The sequence below is a fragment of the Phaethon aethereus genome (genome assembly GCF_964289735.1).
Source record: "Phaethon aethereus genome assembly, chromosome: 3".
NCBI lineage: Eukaryota > Metazoa > Chordata > Aves > Phaethontiformes > Phaethontidae > Phaethon > Phaethon aethereus.
Window position 1 is genome coordinate 14,185,308 of NC_138576.1, and position 23,622 is coordinate 14,208,929.

A 23,622-nucleotide genomic window follows, 5' to 3' on the forward strand; every position below is an offset into this window, starting at 1 on the left:
AACTCTCCTTCCCAAGTTAATGATAAGCATCCCACACATTTCCTCCTCCCAGTTTTAAAGTATATAAAAGGTATTAAGGGAAGCATTCCACGATGACCAGTTTTGGATCAGAAGACCCCAAGAGTGACAGTAAATTTAAGTATTGAATTTGTTTAACTTAATGACAAATCTATGTATTTTATTGTAATAGTTAGGATTCTCAGTCTGTCCTCCTCAGGTAACACTACACACACAAAAAAATTTGTTTCTTTGCTCAGCCTGAGTTTAAGCTGGTTTTCTCCTTTTTCTGCAAGGGGACTGAACGTTTTGTGACTAGAAGTCTTCATGAGGACAGCAAAAGTTAACTAACTTTCTGGGTTGTCTGGCTTTCCCTTTGATATTTTAGGTAACAACTGGCAGGCAAAGTCAATGAAATTTCTAAGTACCATTAGAAGAGTAACTAGAGGAAAAAAAGAAGCTAAAAAAGTCCCAGTCAGACCACAGAAACTTCATCTGAAGAAATTCAACCTGTCTGAAAGGAGCACAAGAGGCATTAAGAACTTCAACATAAACTGCTGCATGAAAAAAGATTTTCCTGAAGATTTGTGAACTGCTTTGATACTAGTGTGTTACTTTCCTATGAATTCAGAGTATTGTTGAATTCTTTTTACAAAAATCAATGTGTCTTAAATTTCTACAATTAACTTTGAGAATTCTAGTATTACAGAATCAAAATGCCATTATCAGCCTAAATTTAGGGGTTTGGGATAACCAAGAGCTTCAAATACATAATTCAGGAAATTTTTTTTCTCTTCAGTATCTTAAATACAAACACTTGTCTGAAAATGGATGTACCTTTCAACAGCACAGCATTTAAAATTACAGTACACAGCTAGTTACAGAATATATGTTAAAATTATTTAAAGAAAGGAATTAAACTCTCCTTCTTCCAAATTTGCTTAACTATACTTGTATCTTCAATAAATCAAACAATTATGCAAAGAATGATTCTGCAAATTAATCAAGGCAAAAGAAGAGCCAAAGAAATAATTTCATCTTCAACTTGTTTTATTTTATCAAGACAGGAGCTAATTTAGAGTTAACAACACTGAACACACTGTTCATCATGCAAGAAGTATATTTAATTTTAATCCTTTTCTAACTACTGCTACTCAGAGACAGTATGGGATTTTTTTATTTGCAGGGTAGAGCATTTATTAACTTAAGCCTTGTCTCAAGTGTGGCACAATCAGAATGTTCTGAACAGCTGGTTAGGAAGATAGCCAAGATGCAAGAAAGATGTCTGAGCCTCCTTTTCAAGGGCAGCCAACTCTTGTACTGTAGGTGCCAGAATATCCACATGTCCTTTATACAGCCCACCTGCCAAAAGAGACCCAATCTAAATGATATGTTTGAAGTAATTTTTCAGCACAACTAGTAACATTCAACCACAGTCATTCAGAAAGTTAAAGTAACTTTGTCTGCTTGTTAAAAAAAGCACAAAGAGACACAGGCACATACACATTTTTGTCATTTGTAACCCATAGACTGCCTGTAACAAATGCAGAAGACGGCAAAGAACTAGCAGGTTTTTTTAATCTATCATTCTGTAGTTACATAGCAGACAACCTAGAAACTGAGCATTGCACAGCAAGGTAAATCAAGAGTAGTTCACTGCTTACCACCCAGCGCTCTTTTCTGCCCATATGTAACTTTCCCATCAAAATCATCTACTGGTACTTTTATGTCTGGTTCAACTTGGGCAATAGTGCAGTTTAAGTGTTCTTCAATCTCCCCCAGCAACTAAAAATGTAAAAATAAAAATGCCTTAAAGTACTCTTGTGGTCCAAGACCTCAGTCAGGCCAGCATTCTAAACAGTCACATTCAAGTAGTTTCAACAGGAACTGTACACAGAAAATAATTTAGTCCCAGATACCAAAGACTAATGCATTTTTTGCTCAAACAGACTATACAAATTCATTTCCAAATCTCAGTATGTTTTTACCCTATCTAGAAACCTTTTTTACATACTATCCTACTTATGTGAATGGGGCTACTTTTTTATAAAGAGTTGGCTGTCCAAGCTTATTTTACCACAGACAATATATTATTGACCCTTCTTTAATACAGAAAGGAGGGAAGCACTGTGAATTTAACAAGCATTCATACTTAAGTACATTTTCATTGGGATTTGTATACAAGTCACACACTATTTCCAGGTTAGAGTAGCAACAGTTTTAAGTTAGTTACAGGTTTTCAACAAACCATCTAAACAAAAGTGTATAATTAACATCCTGTAACTCTTAACAGCATTTGATTAGGAAGACTATAGAGAACCTGAAAATAAGACTCCAACAGAATTGGCTGGGAATATTAAAATAAGCCTTGAAATAACTTACAGACAGTATGACTTTTCTTCTTCAAATGGAATCAAAGGTTATAAACACTCCCAAACTAGCTTTGTGCTTCAACTACACAGCTAAAACAAGAACTATATCCCCCAGTCTTTTAGAAAGATTAGAACATTCTGATCAAGCAAAATGTTTACCTGCATCTCATTGTACCATATGGTACAACCTCCTTCTTCCTTCAGTCTAGTATTATAACACCCTTTTCCACGACTACTGCATACATGATACCAAACCTAGAAATAAGGGAAAACAACTTCTAAACTTTGTGAAATAGTTTAGTACGTTCATTTCGATTAATTATAGCATGAAAAAGAATTCACATATCTATTTAAATTCCCTGTCAATTAAGCAAGAACGAACAAGCAGTCTTCCAAAGCAGGATACTGAAGTCGGACATCAGCTGTGGATAGAACTTCAGTAAATAACGTCTGCTCGATTTTGCTTTGGAGTATAATTACCTTTTCTTTCTCTTTTGCCACAAGGGAGATTGCCAAACCCATCCTGAAATATTAGGAGAGAAGAGAGAGATAAAGATATGTATTTCAGTAACTATTGCCAACTTATGAAACAACAACAGCAACAATTAATCAAGAAAACATAGCAACTTCTCTGAACACATACATACCTCTCAGCTCTGCCTACTCTCCCAATTCGATGAACATAGTTCTGTTTTTCATCAGGGAGTGTGACGTTGATAACTGTATAAGGTACGCACAATCCACAGAGAATACAAGATTAAAAAAATAAAATATACGAGTTAAGGTCACAGACCAGACACCTAAAATAATTATGATTTTGATTGCTGCAATCCTTCTCCTTAGCCCATATACATACTTTATGCAGGTGGCATTACCTTCAATACCTACACATAAGGCTTCCACTATAAGACTGCATTCTCCATGATTACTTTTTGACAAGAGTGGAAAAACAAATGAAGAATCTCCAACAATGCAGAATATCATCAGGTATTTGATAAGGTATGGTGAACAATCAAATTAAAAGTTGCCTAGTTCATGTCTTTAACATGTATAGCTTCTTAAAGTGAAGCTGTCATATGCCTGTTTTAACCAGTTGACAGGACTGCAAATATATTGAAGCCGATGCAATTCAATAGCTTAGTTTATAAGTTATGTCTTACCGTATGGAACACCATGAATATCAATTCCTCTAGCAGCAACATCTGTACAGATCAGGAAACGGACATCTCCTCTCTATGAAAACACAGTTGTAAAAAAGCATTGTGTTAAATAAACCAAACAAAATTGCACGCAATGAAACAGTAGTCCTTTGCATTTATGTCACCTTGAAGTGTCTCTGTACAATTAGGAACACTTCATATAAAGCTCTTCCACAGAGCGACAGTGCTTTTTGAACATGAATATTTTGGTCAGTTTATACCCTTACTTCTTTCGCCAACAGCATAAGGCAAGCATAAATCGATGAATTGGTTTAATTAAAAAGTTGCACCAGGGGCAGTTTAGATTGGACATTAGGAAAAATTTCTTTACTGAAAGAGTGGTCAGGTATTGAAACAGGTGACCCAGGGAAGTGGTGGAGTTGCCATCACTCGAGGCATTCAAAAATGTGTAGACGAGGCACTTCGGGACATAGTTTAGTGGGCATGGTGGTGTTGGGTTGATGGTTGGACTTGATGATCTTAGAGGTCTTTTCCAACCTTTATCATTGTATAATAAAACCAAACTGTCCAGTATGCAAGTAACTTTTTAAAATATTCAAGAACCAAAAGACTTTAAAAAAACCCCAATGTAATTTGTAACAGAGCTTAAATTTAGGTTTTATTTAAAAGTAAGCTCATCTATCCTCTCAGTGAAAATTCATGAAGGTCACACTGACTGACATAATATATGTCAGATACAGATTATATATAGATAGGTATAGATTTCCACCTACAGAAATTGTGCCTCAGAATTTTAGGAAGCAGGTCACAGAGCATTTGAACGCAATTTAATTTAAATGAAGAATTACCAACACAAATTAACACATGATTTCAGATATCAGGAAGCGAGGGAAAAGCCTTCAAGAACATGCTGCATCACCTTAAATCTTTCCAGGTTTTGCTTTCTTTCTTGAGGTTTTCTGTCACCATGCAGACAGACACATGAGAACTGATGTCCCTTCCTATCAGGGCCTGAAAGAGTTGCTATGCATTAAGGTCATACATAAATTATGACACAACACCATACAGAAATGGAAAAAGAGTATGTCTTGTGGGCAAAAGTCTTGACTCAGAGGAATTTCACTTAATTTATTACCAATTAACATAAACTTCTAATTATCGATACAGGCATTGGGGAAAAACAAGACAAACAATTAAACAAATACCTTTCCTCCCCACCCTGCCTCCAGAGAAGGTCTGTGCAGGCATGTCTCCTCACTCCTTCCTACTCTAAACTTCCCTTGTTTCTCCCAACACGTGTCTTCACCTTCCTCCTCACACGTCCCCTTTCAGTGTCCCCCTGCATCTTCTCTCACATTTCTCCTTCTGTGTGTCCTTATGCATGTATTTTTGTACACACACATTTCTTCCTATGTCTCCTGCCCCTAGCAACTATCACTTTTTTTTAATTTACATTTCAGGAGAGGTACCATACGCTCTTCTCATCGGTTCAAGTTTTGGTGGATGATTACTTCCAGCCATTTCAGAGCTACTAAAACAGGTAACAGGGAAGTTCATTGCCTTCTCCCACAAAGGGCACCCCTGCAGCTCCCCTGCTATGAAAGCCTGACTTTTATGCCCAGTCAGTATGTCAAAAAACATAAGCACAATTCTATTTGTGTAAGTGTCCGAATATCAGCGACCTCTATGATAGAATTTCAGCTTTGAAATAAACAGGAAAGTGAGCAGAATAAGGTTTTTGTGAAAAAATATCACCTCCGCCCTGTTGGATGAAGTACTGTTCCATATTATCACAATCTATTTTAGTCCTGCAGAAAATAATGGCTTGGTCCATCTTGTGTTCTTTGATCGCCCGAACAGTGTATTCTCCTTTTAGAATTTTAATAGCTTCAGACCACATTTCTAAGTAAAAGTAAAGAAATTATTTCACTCAAATTGTTCAAAAATATGGAGAGCCTCTGAACAGCATACATTTAAAGTTTTCTCTAGTCTTTCAGTAGACAGTTAAGAATTTTATTAGCAGAGCACGTGAGCTAGACCTTCAATGTTTTCTTCTCCCCCTCCATGCTTCCTTGCTCTAATGTAATATAATACAGAAAGAACAAAATTACTTCAGAGTTTCAAGTTACTCAGACACACCAAACACTTATTTACAGACCTGCAAAATATATATTCAAGTCTTTTTCTCTCCCCCTAGTTACAGAATCACATTACTCTTCACAACTACAAAAATATAGAAATAAAAATTTAGAGGAACACAACTCCAGGCTGATATCTGCTATAACTTAGCTTTACTTCACAACATCTATAAAGGATTATTTCCCAAGCTATGACTTAACCAGCGTTGCCGATTACCTGGAGTGTTAGCGCCAGGTCGTGTATTGTCTTTTGCATGCACTTCATCAGTCTAGGGAAAAAAGCAAAACAAATAAACCCCCCAAGTCATTAGTCCATACTTCAGAGAGGAAATACTTAACTCCATTAACTTATAATTAGCAAGAAGTTAAATGAAGTTTAAAAGTAATCTTAGCATTCTCTTCTCCCACCAGACAAGCTGATGTACCTTTAGCTAAAGAAAAGTCTTGAGTGTAAGCACACGAAGCTTGTTCATAAAAACAGGACAATAAAATTATTATGTAGTCACTGGATAGAAATCACCTTTGAATAGAGTGATGAATTAGACAAAACAATCCATCAAACCTGAAAACAAGGTACTATAAACATGGCCAAATCATAAAAACACAGTTGGTCCTTATTTTTTTGCCTATGCTAGGCTGAATCAGATATAAACCTAAAACCCAAGAAAAATAAATTTGTGCTAAGACTTAATGAAAAGGCTCTAACAGGCCTAAGAAAAGCGACGTTCCAGAGATAACAAGGGGTTAAGAAAATCTATTAATTGTAACTGTGTTAATATTGCTGAGAATGAAATACAGTCACAGAGTTTCAGAACTCGAAAACGAAAGACTTTGAAAACAATCATTAACCTAACACCTATTCATGTGAGGTGGTGGTGTAGAATTTAAACTAGAGACTCAAACGTAGCCTGATATTAAATCCATCCCTCTAAAAATTGCTCACCTTATATAGGTTAGAGACAGAACTACTTTACAGAATGATATACATTGGAAGGTTTACTTCCTCCTGATCAATCAGAAAAGACAGGTACTAACTGCTGTTAGGCCACAGACCATTAGCTGTGAAATGAGTGAAAAAGCAGTGCAGTGCCATTGCTCTGTAGTACAAATCAGAATACTACTCTATGAAGACCTTTCTCAATATGTTCGTAAGATTGAGCTGTTCAGAAACAGTTTTATGACATCACCAGTATCATGATACTGACTACCATGAAACAAACAATTTCAGATACACTGAAGTTTCAATGGCTGCCAAAGATCCTACAAGATTAGGCCCCAATTCTGAAGGTTAAATAACTAAACCTGGGCAAATAATTTTCACTTATAGGCCACTTACTCTGATATGATTCTTGCCAAGCCTTTCCCAGAGTTTGTCAGCTTTTGGATTTACAGGCACAACCACATGGTGTACAGTTTCAGGGACAGAATCTTCTCCTTTCAAATCAACCCAGGTGGGAAAATGCATGATCTTCTCAGACAGTTTTTTCACATCAAAAGAATGTAGTGTTGCAGAGCACACAATCACCTAAGAAAAAAGCCATATGGGTATCACTGAAGATCAGATTGTCCCAGCATAAAAAGATCAGAGTAGAACTGGAAGAATGTTATGTAGTTGAATAGCATAACACAGCACAACAGAACGAGTCCCTGACTGGCTTTCCTCATCACAGGAATGACCCAGCTGACAAGAGTCAAGAACACAAAATAGGTTACTTAACTATTCTCTTACAAAAACCCAATCAGTTAAGAGGAAGAAGGCAGAATTACTGAGAGATTACCAATCAAGATTATTAGAGCATTAGAAATCATTATATAGTCACCCATTTTTCAGATATGTTTATGTCTAAATAACTCAACTGCTAAACACTGGGCTTCAAGATCTAGGATCCTAAAAATATATGTTTACAGTCAATTACTGAACCCAATAAACAAGCGTTAGTTTTGGACAAGAGGTATAACAAATTCTACTTCAAAGAAGCATGCTCCATGCCATGTTATAATCAACAATTGAAAGCAGTGTACACTACACAAAAAAAACACCCCCAAAGAACAAAACCAAAAATACCACAAAAAAACCCCCAAAACACAAGCAAATTTTATACCTGAAGTCTCTTTCCATCTGAAGTTATCTGGGGAATTTGACTGTGGATCCTGTTTATGAAGTCTGAATAACCTTGGAGGAGAAGGCCATCCTACATGGGAATAAAAGAAATGAAGTTGCAATTCTTATATCTCAGACTGTAAACTTGAGTTAAATAAGCAATACACCTCTTGTCTCAGAAGCGCTCTCTTAATTAGCTGGACAGGTTGCCTGGCTGGGATATTATTACTAAGGAGGTAAAAAAAAAGCAAAAATTTGGAGTATTTCCAAGTACAGCTGCTGTGCTTCACAACAAACTGAACATCTGCCTCAGCAGCTTCTCATAGCTAATACCCCGAGGCATTCCATCTTTGTGATTATTCAGTTGTACTATAACAGATCAGAGAGGGAGGCACTCAATTCACAGCATACTGACTACAGCATTCATTGGCTTCAAGACCTGCTGGGTAATCAAAAATGCTTATCCTGTCTTTGTCCTTTCAAGTTCTCTGTACAGTGACAGACTTCACTACCTCGTGAATACAGCCTGAAATATATTTCTCCATCAGGAAAAAAAAAACAAACAAAAAAACCCAACACAAACAACAGCTTTACCAAAGAGGCTACAAGGGAAAAAATAGTATGCATGTTACCATGGTTACAAACAACAAGAAGATTAACCTGGAATAGCCTATAGGTAGCTAATTGTTGTTCCACTGAAGTACCAAATGCTATAGAGCAATGATGTTTCACTGACTCTTGTGAAATGTCACATTGCATTTAAGAACAGAACTCAACTATCACATTATTCTCTACGTACAGCTTCATCCAGAACCAGGAATCTAACTTGAGATAAATTAAGCTTTCCCGTTGAGACCAGGTCATCCAGTCTTCCAGGAGTTCCAACGACAATATCCACCTATGAAATATGTAAGAGTATGAATTGGTCCCATAACTAGATCAATTACGAGCTTTGTCTAAATTTAAGATTGAGACTATTATCAGTATGATGCTCTATTTTCTATTAATTATAACTTCACAGAATCCTAGAGTAATTTGGGTTGGAGAGATCTCTTGATGTCATCTGGTCTCCACTCCCATGATCATATGTAAATCAAGGACAATCTCCAAGTTGCTCTAGATAGTTGCCCAGTGAAAGTCTTCAAGGTGAGAGATCCAACAACCTCTCTGGGCAACCTGCATTTTGGTTCTATGGCCACTTCATTAGACGAATCTGCTTCAAGCAGGAAGCCTTCACTGATTTTGGGAAGTGGTGTGTCCCAGCTCCCTTCTCTACTCCCCTGCCCCCCACACTACATAACTTAGTCACCTGAAGCCAAACAGATGTGTTTTCAAATGGGTATAAAATAAATTCAGCTTTTCTCACTGTAGAAGTATACCTATCAAGTCTATCAACTATAGAATTAACTTAAGATTTTGCCTGATTTCTGATGGAAAGGTTCACTGTTATGAATTTAGCATTCACATAAAAGTCTAGCAATCTTCCAGTTCAAGCCTGCTTAGGAGAAGATTTGTATTTTGGCAGCTACAATCACTGAAAAAGCTTAACAATAGTGACGTGGTCTCACTTCCAAGAGCGAGTCTTAAAAAATGACTATGCTATCCCTATAGCATGACTGAATTGATTGAACATTCCATGCTGCTGAAACTAGATCAGTTCCTTCCATGTAGGACTGGTTTGTAGTGTAGGTTGACATAGATAATTGCAAACCAGTTTTATTCACATAAATGTGAAGCAGAAGTTAACAGGAAAACTGTCTTGTTAGTTAAGGACAAAGGGCAAAAATTACACTTTTTAAAATTTTCAGAAGTACTTAGGCTTCAACAGAATTTGACCAAGTACAATAAGCATTTGTATTGACAACTGCTATGGAAGTAAAGCAACAAATGCTAGACCAGTGTAACATGAGCTTGTTATCAATTGCACAATTTCTTTTTATCAGGTCTACAGGAGTTACAGGAAGCACGTTACTATTCCCTAGCAACATCATGAGATACTCAGAACACAAACTATTAAATCATATGAACAAAAATGCAACTTACTCCTTGTTCCAGTATGGACAGTTGATCTCTTGCAGCAACCCCACCAATAATCAACAGTTCCCTAAAATTACATCAACATATTTTGACCTTTACTAATTTATTATATTCATAAAATATATTAAACATTTGGCTGAAGATTGATCCCTTCATTAGTAGTTGACAATTAACAGCTTTGAACAGCTACTTTAAGCACAAAAGAATAGGAAAAAAATAATTCTAAAATTCATCCCTTCATATGTAGTGTATTGTACTTCAATTCAAAAAGTGAAAGTTTTGTTAATAAATGCATTTGATTACTTTAACACTGTTGTATTTAACACATTAACACCTTAACGAATTTCATCTTAAAAAAGAATCTGTTCCTTAAAAATCTCAAACAGAAGTTAGTTCAGTAAGTTTCCTGTGTTCTTGAAAGCTAGTTGGAGGCCCGTATCTAGTGGTGTTCCCCAGGGATCAGTACTGGGATAAGTAACTGGGTCCAGTTTTGTTCAACATCTTCATCAATGACCTAGATGAAGGGTTGGAATGTACCCTCAGCAAATTTGCTGATGATACAAAACTGGGAGAAGTGGCTGATACACCAGGAGGCTGTGCTGCCATTCAACGGGATCTGGACAGACTGGAGACTTGGGTGGAAGGGAACCTCATGACATTTAACAAGGACAAGTGTAGAGTTCTGCACCTGGGGAGGAACAACCCCATGCACCAGTCCAGGTTGGGGGTTGACCTGCTGGAAAGCAGCTCCATGGAGAAGGACCCTGGAGTCCTGGTAGACAATAAGTTCTCCATGGGACAGCAATGTGCCCTAGTGGCCAAGAGGGCCAATGGTATCCTGAGGTGCATTTAAGAAGAGTGTGACCAGCAGGTTGAGAGAGGATATCCACCCCCTCTACTCTGCAATGGTGAGGCCTCATCGGGAGTATTGTGTCCGGTTCTGGGCTCCCCAGTTCCAAGGGAGACAGTGAACTTTCGGAGGGAGTCCAATGGAGGGCTGTGAGGATAATTAGGGGACTGGAACATCTCTTGTATGAGGAAAGGCTGAGAGACCTGGGGCTGTTTAGTCTGGAGAAGAGAAGGCTGAGAGGGGACCTTATCAATGTCTATCAGTATCTGAAGGGTGGCTGTCAGGAGAATGGTGCCAGTCTCTTTTCAGTAGTGCCCAGTGATAGGACGAGGGGCAATGAGCACAAACTGCAGCACAGGAAGTTCCACCTCAACATGAGGCAAAACTTCTTTACTGTGAGGGTGGCGGAGCACTGGAACAGGCTGCCCAGAGAGGTTGTGGAGTCTCCTTCTCTGGAGACCTTCAAAACCCGACTGGACACGTTCCTGTGCAACCTGCCCTGGGTGATCCTGCCTTGGCAGGGGGGTTGGACCAGATGATCTTCAGAGGTCCCTTCCAACCCCTACCATTCGGGGTGGGGGTGGGAGAAGGAGTAAACTAAATGAATCTTACATCATAGCTTGCATCTTCCCATTGCTACTCCCCTGCAATTCTACCAAAAATACTCTTGTAAATTGACTGCAGTTTAGAACATGGAGACACTTAAGTATTGTAAGCACAGTCAAAGCAGAAAACTTTAGACCAAAGCAGCTTGTAGACAATTCATTTTTCAGAATTGCATCTCCATGCTAATTGCCACAACATTTGTCTTGTGCACACACTAATATTTACAAGGTCCACTCTGTTTTCAAGTATTTGTTGGAGATGAACAACAAACAAAACTAGGGCATGGGGAGGTGGGGAGCACAGGAAGATGCTCATAAAAGAAGGGCAGTAAGCAGATGTGCTTTTCTTGATTGAAAACATAATGCATCATACACATTTGATAATCTGAAGGGGAAAAAACAACAAAACACAAACCCGAATAGATTTGTCATACCAGAAAGATGCAGTCCACAGATAAAACACATAAAAAAGCCCCCTAACTGGTCTGACTGTAGCTGAAAAGTCAGAAGTTTGGTTGGTACCAGATATTACTGAGACTAGCATCAGTAACACTGCAGATTAAGGTCCTCTTAGCTACTAAGTGGAATGCCTGCTGCCCTGCTTCCCCTGCAGAGTCACATCCTTAGACAATATCATAAATATGATTATAACAGACACACTGTTACCTTAATTTGGGATTATCAACGTATTTTTTGAACTGCTTCACATTGTTCAAAGTTTGTTCTGCCAACTCTCTTGATGGTTCTACTATCAATGCTTTTGGAGCATTCGGAAGGTTCTGTGTTTGAACCACTTGTGCATTTCCTACGTGAAAAAATACACCATTAAGACAAACTACATTCCTATCCTGGATTTTTTTTACTGGACAAACACCGTTATGTTTTCTACTAGTAATCTAAAACTAATGGAGCATTTAGAATAATGAAGAAGGTGATGTTATTGCTCACTCAATTATGTACAGCTTCAGATTAATATTCAGAGATTAGTGAATCTTGCCATCATAGTGGATATACTGGCCATGCAACATGATCAATCATATTGCAGAACTTAAACACACACATTTATTTTTATGAGGACACTGCTGAGTAAAAAGACATGGTCAGCAAATTTATCTGATGCATTTCTGAATTCAAAATGTTAGGCTATTTGTGGTTTAAGAAAATTTGGAATACTTTAAAAAAGCACTAATATTGCTACCAGTAAGATCATTGTTAAGACGCATACAGCAGTAATGAAGCAATTAAAGTGACCAAAAGATGCTCTGTAACACAATCTAAATATAGAACTGAGAGAAGTTTAAAAATCTAACTTACCTGAGTGTTGTGATTTTACAACACTGCCATCAGGAGCCTTGCAGAGGCCAATATAGCCATCTTTTGGTGGAAACTTGAAATCTTCTTCACCAAAATTAAATTTCAATTCAGCATTCTAGATTTCAGCAAAGTTGTGTCATATACACAGATTCAAAAGACCACATAAAATGAAAAATTCCATAATTAGTCTCCCCATGAGAAACCAGCTAGATGTGGAGTGGGGGAAAGTGGTGTTTTCTCCCTTCATACACATTCCCCTTCCCCAACTCGTGTAAAACCTGCAGACATTCTGTGCATGGTTCTAGCTCCTAAAACTTCTACATCAGAATATTCCCAATTTTACAGATACATGGAAACCTAGTTTGAACTTTTATGTTCCATTCATTTTCAATGACAAACCACAATTTAAAAAACAAACAAACGAACACCCCACATGTTTGACTCATGTATTTCTCTGACCAAAGTGTTTTGTTAAAACCTTTACTCAGTAAGAAATTAACTTCAGGAAGACATACTAATACATTACCATAATGTTTAGAGTTAAGAATAAACGAAACAGGATTTTCTGCACTTTCAAATTAGTTGCTTGTACCTGCTGAATTGATTTTTCAGTTACAGAATTGATCTGTATATTGAAGTTTAATATGGGCAAGATAACACTGGTATTAGGAATTAGTTATCCATGCTGTTCTACTCTCATATACTTGAATTTAAACATTTGATATTTAATTTGAATGGTACTTGTCAAAGCTAAGACATTGTGGCCACCACTCCAGTAGTGAAATACTAGTAGACCAAAAGAAACAGAGAGTGTAGAAGCACAACTACAGTAATTGTAGGTGGTTATGCAAATCTTATACATAAGTACTTAGTTACCAGAACTAGAACAATTTTCATGATCTTACACATTTTGACATTCCTAAATTACCTTCAGTACACAAGCTGCAAAAAGTGCTTGGTTCCTTATGTGTGGTGGGATTTCAAATGCAAGGCCAAGGTCCTTCCCTGAAAGCAGGGTTTGTTCAGTCAGACTCCACGTGTTTGTGTGTTCCTCTCCCTACCCCTCCCCCAATACAAGCATCCCAATACAACTTCAAAGGAGAAAGTGAATAAAACTTACCATTTTTGGAAAATTTTATTTGTCCTTTATCTATGTCTAGATAACACCCAATTGTATCATGCATAGTGAATTCCTGTAACAAAAAGAAGCTTGTGAAGCTAAGAAACTAGTTTTCAGTGTATTAAGAAAACTTAGTGCTTCCATTCTGTCAACTTCTACAGTTTTCCCACTTTTCCCTATTAAATGCTGATTTTTGAGATGCAAGTTCAATTTATTCCAACAGTACTGTTGTAGACAGCATGCGTATTTTTATTTTATTACAAGTCTGCAGTAAACTGCCCAATTAATCTTCAATTTTCCAACATATATTGCTGCTTTAAATTTACTTTAAAGCCAAACATTTTGACAATGATGACTTAAGTCATTTACCTGGAAGTACTCTGCATTATGGAAGAGTGCATTAATCACGCATTTATTAGCCAATGTAAATCTAAGCTTAGAGCACCAAACACGGTAACAGAAACCTATATTTTGGCTAAATAAAAAGACTAACTCTTACAGGAGGTACTATATGCATGTTATGTATACTTAAATGCTTCATTTAAAGATCTTGAAATCTCTTCACTGTAAAGATATAAATTATTCAGATTTTATTGTGTAATATAGAAAGTGCTTGTAATTCAACAGCTCAGAAGTCACTACTATAGAAAAGCTACAATAGTCATAAAATGTTGCAAGTCTTATGGCATTGAGAGTTCATTAATACCACAAAAACACTTGAGTTTCTGCTGTATTATTCATATTTATATAAATTATGCTTAGGCATCTGAACTCAACCGGCACTCTACACAAAAACCACCACAGATATTCCTGGTAGACATTTTCAGAAGTGTACATTAAAGTAACAGTTCTAATGGCAAACAACTCAACAGCCAGAAATAGAGCATGACTAACTACATCTTATTAGCCTTTGTGTTTTGACATATTAGGGAGTTGTGCGATTACTTTTACTTTAACTACTAGTAAACAGGAATCGATGTCCTCAATTAGGTATTTGTCAAGGTATACAGAAGGGTTGGTAGTGTTCAAGCTAAGACTGAAGTAAGAAATAGAGTTAAGAAATGAGTTAATCTAACCTATAACACACAGAAAAGGTTTATCTCCTAAATAAGAGTCAATATATTTGTAGTCTAGCCACAATGATAAGCCTCAAGCTGGTATTTGCTTTTGTTAAATCTGTTATTATGCTTTTATCCAAAAAATGCTTCAATGTTTCACGATACTTTTGCCTAGTGGCCTTCCTGTAAAAGTTAGCACTATCACAAAAGACAGTTCATTGTTGCAATACAGAACCAACACAGAAAACTTTTAATCTTTCTACCAATGAGAATTTCAAGCTTACCTCACCATAGCTGTCAAATTGCTTGTTGTGAGATTTCTTACCAGTGCCACCAAAGCCAAAGCCAAATTTATCAGTACCTGAAGAGAAGACAAAGTACAGCTTTTCATCTTTTGGTTGACAGGTTACAGTTCTTCCTCTTTGTATCAGTAACTGAAACTACTAACATTATCATGTAAAAAAAAAAAAATACACAGTGCTAACTAAAGACTTCTACCTTTGATATACGCTAAGCTAGTATTTTTGTACCAGTACATTTATTGGTTTTACTAGTCTCTAGTCACCTTTTTTTAAAAAATTGAAATAAAAGTGAAAAAGTCACAAGTGAAAAACATTGCAGCCACCTAAGCAGATTTCCTCTTACACGAAGAGCAACATTTGTACAAAAAGTTTTAAACTGCCTGATATCACTACCCTTCCCAAAGAGCCCATTGTCTGCAAGACTAGAACAGGACTCCAGCCATTCCATGTGAATATGGAAACTGTCTAAGGGTTTCTTCTTTTAAAGGAAACTCACCCAAATCTAGCGAAGCCTGCATAGTTGACCAACCAACTCTGCACAAGCCCTGGTCATGACAGGAAACTTCATAGTAGTATTTCCCTTTAAAAGAGAAAGAAAGGATCTAAAACAACACCAACATTTCAATTTCATCAGGGTGGTTCAGTTTGGCTGCTTCCAAGACCATGCAAGTCTAACATTTCCACCCCTGCTGAAAGTGCCATAAAATCCCCTATTGTGTTAGTGTGAAAAGGTTCTGTAGGTACCTACATATGTAACGAGGAAAGAGATTATCAGAGGAGAGCAAGCAAAAGGAGGGATAAGATTGAGAGACCAGTGGTTCTACTGAATCTACAAGAACTGACAAACTCAGAACAGCAGGGGTCTGCTGAATCAATACAAGACCACCTGCACACAATAGCGTCAACAACAGGTTGCGTTAACCTGAACCGCATCCAACTGGCTGCTCTGTACAGACAAGCTACAGGATTATCTGCACACCTGATGAAGTGAGACTGAGGGTCTTTCTGAATGCCCACCTACAACCACTGCAGTATCAGTAGGACTCCACTTCTGAGTAGCATTGGGGTTGGCCCCTCAACTGTTGTTCCAACCACACAACCATAAAATTTGTGCATGCATGTATCTGAAGTGTATGAGGAAACAACTTAAAGTACTCTGTGAGTAGCTATCTTCTACTAATAACACCTTAATGAAATGTGTTCTAATTAATATTAGTTATGGTTCTGTCTCCTCCAACTCAATCCCCTAACAGCCAAAAGGTAATTTACAACACAGAGAGCAAAACAGAGATATTTGTCATTCCAAAGTCTCCAGCTAGTGGTAAATTGATTAACGGCACACATTTGCTCAGATGGACAGTCAGTTTTAAATGCAACCGCCTACATTTACAATGGATGACTCTTCTTAAGAGTCTCCAAAATACATAATTTTATATCTACCTTTAGTCACGCCTCTAGTTGCTCTGCATCCGTGCCATTCTTTTACCTCTCTGCTTTGGCAGCACAAGCCGTCCGAACCAATTGCTGAAAATTACAAGACAGTTGTAGTTAAAGAAATTGCCTAACTGCTTTTAAAATAAGCTTTTCATGCATACTTTCTTCTATTCTTTTTCCCATTAAGCAAACATCTTCAAGTGAACATTAGGACAACTCACCAAAAGCTGATCCTCTATCATATGGGTTCATTTGCCATTTATTAAGCACTAGGTTTGAAAAACAGCAATAGAAAAAAAAAAAAACATTAAACCAACAAGGTAAGCCTAGAAAACTCAAATTAGACATTCATATTGGCTCTGCAGTGTTTGGCTTAAATTGGCTTAAAGCTGGGGAGACAGCTTTAATCCAATGCAAATCATGTGAGGTCAAAATGAAGGCCTACAACTTCAAGGAGGGGCACAGAAGCATAATGCAAATGTATTCTATGAAAGTTTAGATTATACCATTAAGGAGAACATAGATTAAGTTACTTAAAAATACAACTGAAAACAATGAAGACATTTATAAAATAAGCCAGAGTTCCACATAAGCACAATCAGATTCAGGTAGAAAATATCCAAAACTACATTAAGAGCAATAAATTTGAAACGTACTTGCTATTTCTGTTCCAAGTTTACATTAGGGTATTTTCCAGAATATCAGTTAAAATGTCATTACTGAAGAGCTAAGATACATACACGTATAGCACACAAAATTTCTGACTTAATTTTTCATATGCCAAATAACATATTGCAATAAAGTTTAGAGGTTCCATAATGTAAGAATGTTTTTGTAAAACTAGATGCCATTTCAATTAGGATTACTGACTGTATTTACATTAAAAAAAAATTCTCCTTTGAAAGAATGTAAAGTCAACTATACTGTCACCACTGTAGCAGTAGTTATAACAAAGCTGAAAGATGAGAACTTCTGTAACATCTTTGAAGTTTCAGAACTTCAGCTGTTTGTACAGCTACTGTCACTTACATAAATCTCAGTCTATAAATACCACAGACTGGACATGGTTACTAGCTTTCAACTTGCAAGTTTATTTAAATGGAAGTATAATAGATCCTCAAATACTGTGAGGATATTATCATGGTTACAATCCATCCTGTATCAGTGGGTTCTGGCCCTGTGCATTTCCTCCTCAGTTCAATGTTTACTAGTTCAAATCTGCAGCAACTCAAGGTGGTGTTATTTATCTTCCAAATCCAGCTAGGTGCCAGAAGCAATGCAACAACTTTATTCAGCACAGCAGAATTGAAACACACACACTACAGTGCTATCCCAGAAACACAAAAATAAGTTTGAGCCTAGAAGAGCTTTCTCAAACTCACTTAAAAGGTCCAAACCAACTGCTGATGTCTCATCAACCCCTGCAACTGGACGGTTTTTTTAAACTTTTTTTTTTTTAGCTGGACACTAGTAACCACTTCACATCTTGCAAGATGCTAAACTAGTATGGCTTTCAAAACAACACCAAAGAGCACGTTCACACTAAGCTGAAGACAATGAGCATTACTAAGAGACTGCAGTCAAACACACCCCAGTTATTTCCATGATTCCACCAGTAAATTTATATTCACTGTTTTATAAAATCTGGGTTGATGACATTCTATTTACATTATCCTAAAATAAGGAAAAGTACTCACCTAATGGGAAGGTTAACTTTACTTTGTGAGGCGATGGCATCAACATGAAATAACAGTGTTCCAAACTTGAGGAGTGTGACACATAAAAACTTACCTGCCCCACCGGTTTTAACAGTTGCTTTCCCTTTCTTGCCTTCCATCTGGTCCTTCAGCGTTTCATAAACAATCTGGATAACTGGAATGCTAAAAGCCTAAAATGGGAAGTTATGTTCATTCCACAATTTATACAGATATTTCCAGATATATAGTCAGCCTAGTTTTCAGGTGCAATACCCAGGACCTACACTGGGTATTGCACCTGAAACACTTTAAGACGTGTCTACAAATATGTTTGTAAAGATTATAATAATAATACTTAAATACATATACACATTCTTTCTGGATATATGCATATACACATACACACAAACACCACCTCTTAACACTTACAGACTTTTACCTTCTGCTATTTTAAATTTGATTACTTACACCAGTTTTTCCACTCCCGGTTTCAGCAGCCTACAGGAAGAAAAATTTAAGAGTTTAACCTGAGTTGCAACTTACATCATAAGGGTTGTTCTACAGTTCTATTTTAATAAACTATAAACTAAGTTGACTTTTACTTTGGCATAATACAGAAAATCTTGAGAGTAATGCCATTGCTTCATCCAAATTAGATGTGAATATAAACATGGAAAACCTTTACACTAGGCTTCAAAAAAATAAAACAACAAAAGCCCCCAGAATCCACCAGAAGAACTATCTATGTAGGTCTGATTTCTGGAGGTGCTACAGAAGATTATATGAAGTGTCACTTTGGTTACAGAATCAAGAACACAAAAGATCAACAAAAGGCATGATGAACAAGGCATGCTAATCTGGTATCTTCAAGGTTATTGATCCTGAAGCATTTGTTTAGGCAGTATCAGTCATGTTCCATGCAGGTCTATGTGAGATATTTACAACAAAAAGGACAGTAGCTGAAATCAGATAGCTCTCATTCATGTGGCAGTGCCTGTCAAGTAGTTAAAAAATAAAGCCTAGAAAGAATTAATCCCATCTGCAAGAACAGCTGGAAACACATCAGGAACTCAACGAGATTTTCAGATGAAGAATATACTTTCTATTGAAGAAGGATGGGAGACCTAGTCTAACTATGTACCCTGCTGCAAAGAAGGGAATTGACCACACAAACAATTCTAAGACATAGGTTTCTAAGAATAGGGCTATCCTGCATACATACCATAAGTACATCGCCACCTCCTAGGATCAGGGGGATCGATTCTGCTTGGATATCCGTAGGAAGACTACAGAAAGGAAGACATTAACATACATCAATGTTACCACTAGAAAAAAGGATTTTTGCTTACATAGGAACTCACAGAAACCACAGTCATCTGCAAGACGGGAAATAACAGGTAAGTGTTATTCTTCCTGGCTTGCAGCTAAGGAAGTGGAAAGGATTCCATTTACAAAGAGCTTGGACCAGGAGATGTACCTTGACAGGAAGTGACTAGTGGATGCAGTGAATTCCACTGCACCCTGACAGGAGGGCTACATCTCACATCACTGTGCTAAACTATAAAAGAAACAGATTAATTATATATTCCCATTTTCCTTTCTTCAAGCAAGTTTCACTTTTAAAGCCACTTACACAGCCCTCATTTACAAGATTACTATTTAAAACTGGAAAAGAAAGTAAAGATAACTAAATGTAACCAGCATTTTCAGACAATCACAGCTAATTAATACCATGCATATGAGGACAGAAGAACTACAGACACTGAGATTGTCCATACTGATAACATTCTGAACGACAATTCAAAACAAGCTCTGAAGTCAAATATTTTAGCCAAACCCGCAACTAAAACCAGGAAGAAGACTGACACACAAGCATCAACTGTGAAGAACACGAATTCAGACCACAGTCTGGAAAACATTTACTAAACTCACATCAATTATGTGACAGTATTTCATCTAATAATCCCACAATAAATAATAAACAAACCAGAAGCATAGAGGTAGAAGCACAGAGGCTTTTATCAAACAAATGATATAACTGAATTATAACTAGTCGTGCTTTGCTTGTCCAAGTTAAAATGTTACCACTGCAGTCACAACTTGTGTTCTTCAGTCATTCACACTAAAAAGAAGCGTACGAGATACAATGACAGTTAAAGGAAAATACATGTCTGCTTTGTTTTAATGTGACAGCAGAGGTATTTTAAGGAGCATGTCATAGATTGCTGAAAAGCAAATTAGATTTTGCCAGGCTCAAACGCATTCCTACTTACAGCCAGTCCATCTCCTCCACTGCTTGGGCTATCTCAGGCATAACACCCATTTCTGTAAGATGAGAAAAAAAAGGAACAAGCAGTGTTATTTACCTCAAGACAGCCCAAAAGACTTCCAAGTGCCAATGCTTCCAGCTACAGACACACACAAAAAAAGAGCATTCTTTCTGGTAACAGCACATGCAGCCTTCTCTACTAAAGTGGTAAGAAACAGTCTCCCTCCCCCACATATGGTTTTGACAGTTGAACCGACTTATAGCAAGGTCAGGTATATACTAGGCACAGGGGCAGGTGCTGACATAGCAGCAAAATAAACACACTGGGAACCAAGTACCATTTCAAGGGCAAGGTACTTATCTTCACATGTTTAAGGAAGCTGCCTACACAAACAACAGAGAAGACTTCGTTAATCACAAATATCCTGACTCTCTCTACAGTTGAAATGCAAACAGTTTTCAAAAAAACCCCAAATCTGTATCATATAAGGACTCAAATTTGAAATGCTTAAGTTTCTTTTCACAAATCTTGCCTTACACACTTACAGCACATATATTAACTAGCTAATGCTTTGATTTTCATAGAGTTACTACGCCCATCCAGCTTTGAAAGCTTTTTTTTCCTCTTAGATACTGTCAAACTCATATCAAGGTCTGATGGTTGTACCTCAGACACAAGTTAAACATGAAGCCACATAATAATGTTTGTATGTTGATGAACAAATTCTCTCTATTTAAAGAAAAAATAGAAACCCACAAAAAACCTCACAGCTATTCAATAAGGGCAAGAGGAAAGCAGACCTTAACCAACCCAAACGATGGTATTATACCATCAAAATAACAATTTAGCTGCTGGTTGTCTTTTCAGGTGCATAAGGTTACTCTAAATCAATTTATGTATTAAAGTGCACTTTTTTGAAGGGAGCTTTTACATGCTACCCTTTACACTGTCACATGCTGGGTTTCACATACACCACAACACATAAAGAGCTGGGCTGACATATATAGATGTATGCAGTCAAAAATTATTGTTCCATTTGCTATAATACAACCACATAAGAAACATGTTTTATTTGTAACATGATTTCAGAAAGCTTTAGTATTTTCAAGGGTTAGCCTGTACTCCTACAAAATTAGACATTCCACATAAGCAAAAAGCTTTTTCCCTACCAATAAAACTAGCTATTGATTGCAAGTTACACATAAATGTCTACATTATTTTTCCCATTTTTAATATACTTCCAGTTCACAGGTTAATTCGATACACAGTACAAGGGTTTAATCAAACAATGGCATTATGACACTTTCCTCAACTACAGCCAAATTAATCCTGCTGTCTAGCATCTTAACTCCTCTCTAGATCTATGGAAGAAGTTTCAGCATTTCGCTCATGATTAGACATAAAGAAATCAGTTAAAAGCAGCAAACTAAAAACCTCATACACATTAAAACTTAACAGTACCCTAATGTTGACTAGTCATCTATGTGCACATGTATGTGCATGGGGGGGACAAACAGTGATGTTTCCTTCCTCAACAGTACATTTCTAGGTTACATGTTACAAACATATTTCAAACCATATCACAGAACTGAGCTACTCCTATAAAAAAAGAGTCATTATCCACTACAAAACACAGAACCGTTATGATGAGCCTCCTGTTACACAAACCAATCAGCTCAAGGAACGAATCTGACTTTTAAGCAGCCCCACTTGCCAGATGCATGCATACTACATATGCACTTAAAACCAGCACATCCATTTTGATCACCACTTCTGAAGACCTGCAAAAGCCCGAGAAGCCGGGAAGAGCACCGACAACCCCACAGGCCTCTCGACCTGAAGCCTGCTACGTGGTAAGCCACATACTGCCTGGGCCCGCACCGAAGGCAGGCCCGAGGAGCTGCGTGCGGCGCTGACAGGGCCCGTCCGCCGCAGGCGGATCGGGAGCCGCCACCCGCACAAGGCGCCAGCAGATCCACAGCCAAGAAAGTCTCCCAGTGCTTCGCTGCCAGCAGCACAGCAGACCCCTCCCCAACCTGCCCCGGCACCACGTACCCGAAAACGCCGCCATCTTCGCCCCACAAACACCGCCAAACACCACAACCCGTAGAACACAAGCACCTCCCCCGTCCGCTGCTTTATGGCGCCGGGTGGGAGGCAGGAGGCGCCGCGCCGCGCGTTCCGGCCCCGGCCCGTTTGTGCACCCTTCCCGCACAGGGACGCGGGCTCAGGTGGCCCTTACAGCTCGTACACCAAGGGCAAAACCGAAGGAGCAATCCTTTTTGTTCTGTTTGCGGATTTTTAGGGTACGCTCAGGGTACGATTTTGCCACCTCTCTGAAAGCCCAGCGTGGTTTTCTTCCTGCAAATCAAAGCTCGAGTATGTGTGTGGTGCTGGGCCTCGTAGCTGCAGCTTCGTACAGATGGTGAGGTCAGGAAAGCAGATAGGCTAGTTTACACGCGGCGTACCTTACGTTTTAAACACGACGTGTGTGTTTACAATGAGATTCTGCTTTACATTTGAATACAGCACTGTCATATTTTCATTTAGTTGGTGTAATTTGCATGGTTTTCTACAACAAACGTGGCAGAAAGTATTCAGGATTTTATACGAACAAAAGTACCTTCACACACAGAAAACACACCAGTTAATTTTTTTAGACGTATGTTAATGGGGATACATACTTCTCCAGCTTTTACAGAAGTTTCCCCAAATCCTGCACAATCTTTTTCTAAGATAACTTCCAGTGAAGTTAAATCCTGCACAATCTTTTTCTAAGATAACTTCTAGTGAAGTTAAAGGCAAGAACCTCTGGGGTGTTGTTATAAAAATTGTTAGACTGCAAATGAAGAAATGCAGCTACTACAGTTACAGCATGAATCAATGGTGCATTTATCTGTTAAGTGGAAGGTACAGTATAAAATATTACCTACTGTTTTCCATAATGAAACACAACTTTAATCCTTTCTAATGCAGTCCACAGATGGACACACATCTGGTTCAAAAGCCAAATAAACAATGGCATCTCTGACAATGTAGTTCTCTTGACTACTGTGTTGCAATTTGAGTCCTAGTTTTGTCCTGGAGGTTTATTTCAAGACCCTTTTTTAAATGCTCACTGAGCCTTACTGACAGTTAACTTATGCTGTAGATAGCAAGTGTCATGC

The 23,622-nt window shown here is 37.8% G+C and overlaps 1 protein-coding gene across 1 annotated transcript; it reads right to left on the bottom strand.

Annotated features, from left to right (window-relative positions):
• Positions 1–1,228: 1,228 nt before the first annotated feature.
• DDX1 (DEAD-box helicase 1) lies at positions 1,229–22,526 on the bottom strand (the record flags this gene model as incomplete). The annotated part of the gene is made up of 26 exons (XM_081998002.1): positions 1,229–1,359; positions 1,662–1,782; positions 2,529–2,624; positions 2,850–2,892; positions 3,017–3,089; positions 3,530–3,602; positions 4,449–4,540; positions 5,285–5,431; positions 5,885–5,936; positions 7,004–7,192; positions 7,770–7,859; positions 8,568–8,666; positions 9,812–9,872; positions 11,927–12,065; positions 12,575–12,689; positions 13,503–13,579; positions 13,695–13,767; positions 15,037–15,113; positions 15,551–15,634; positions 16,495–16,578; positions 16,710–16,757; positions 18,280–18,376; positions 18,654–18,683; positions 19,408–19,471; positions 20,459–20,510; positions 22,511–22,526. 26 exons carry the CDS (start codon positions 22,524–22,526, stop codon positions 1,229–1,231), a joined length of 2,223 nt encoding a protein of 740 aa, XP_081854128.1.
• Positions 22,527–23,622: the final 1,096 nt, after the last annotated feature.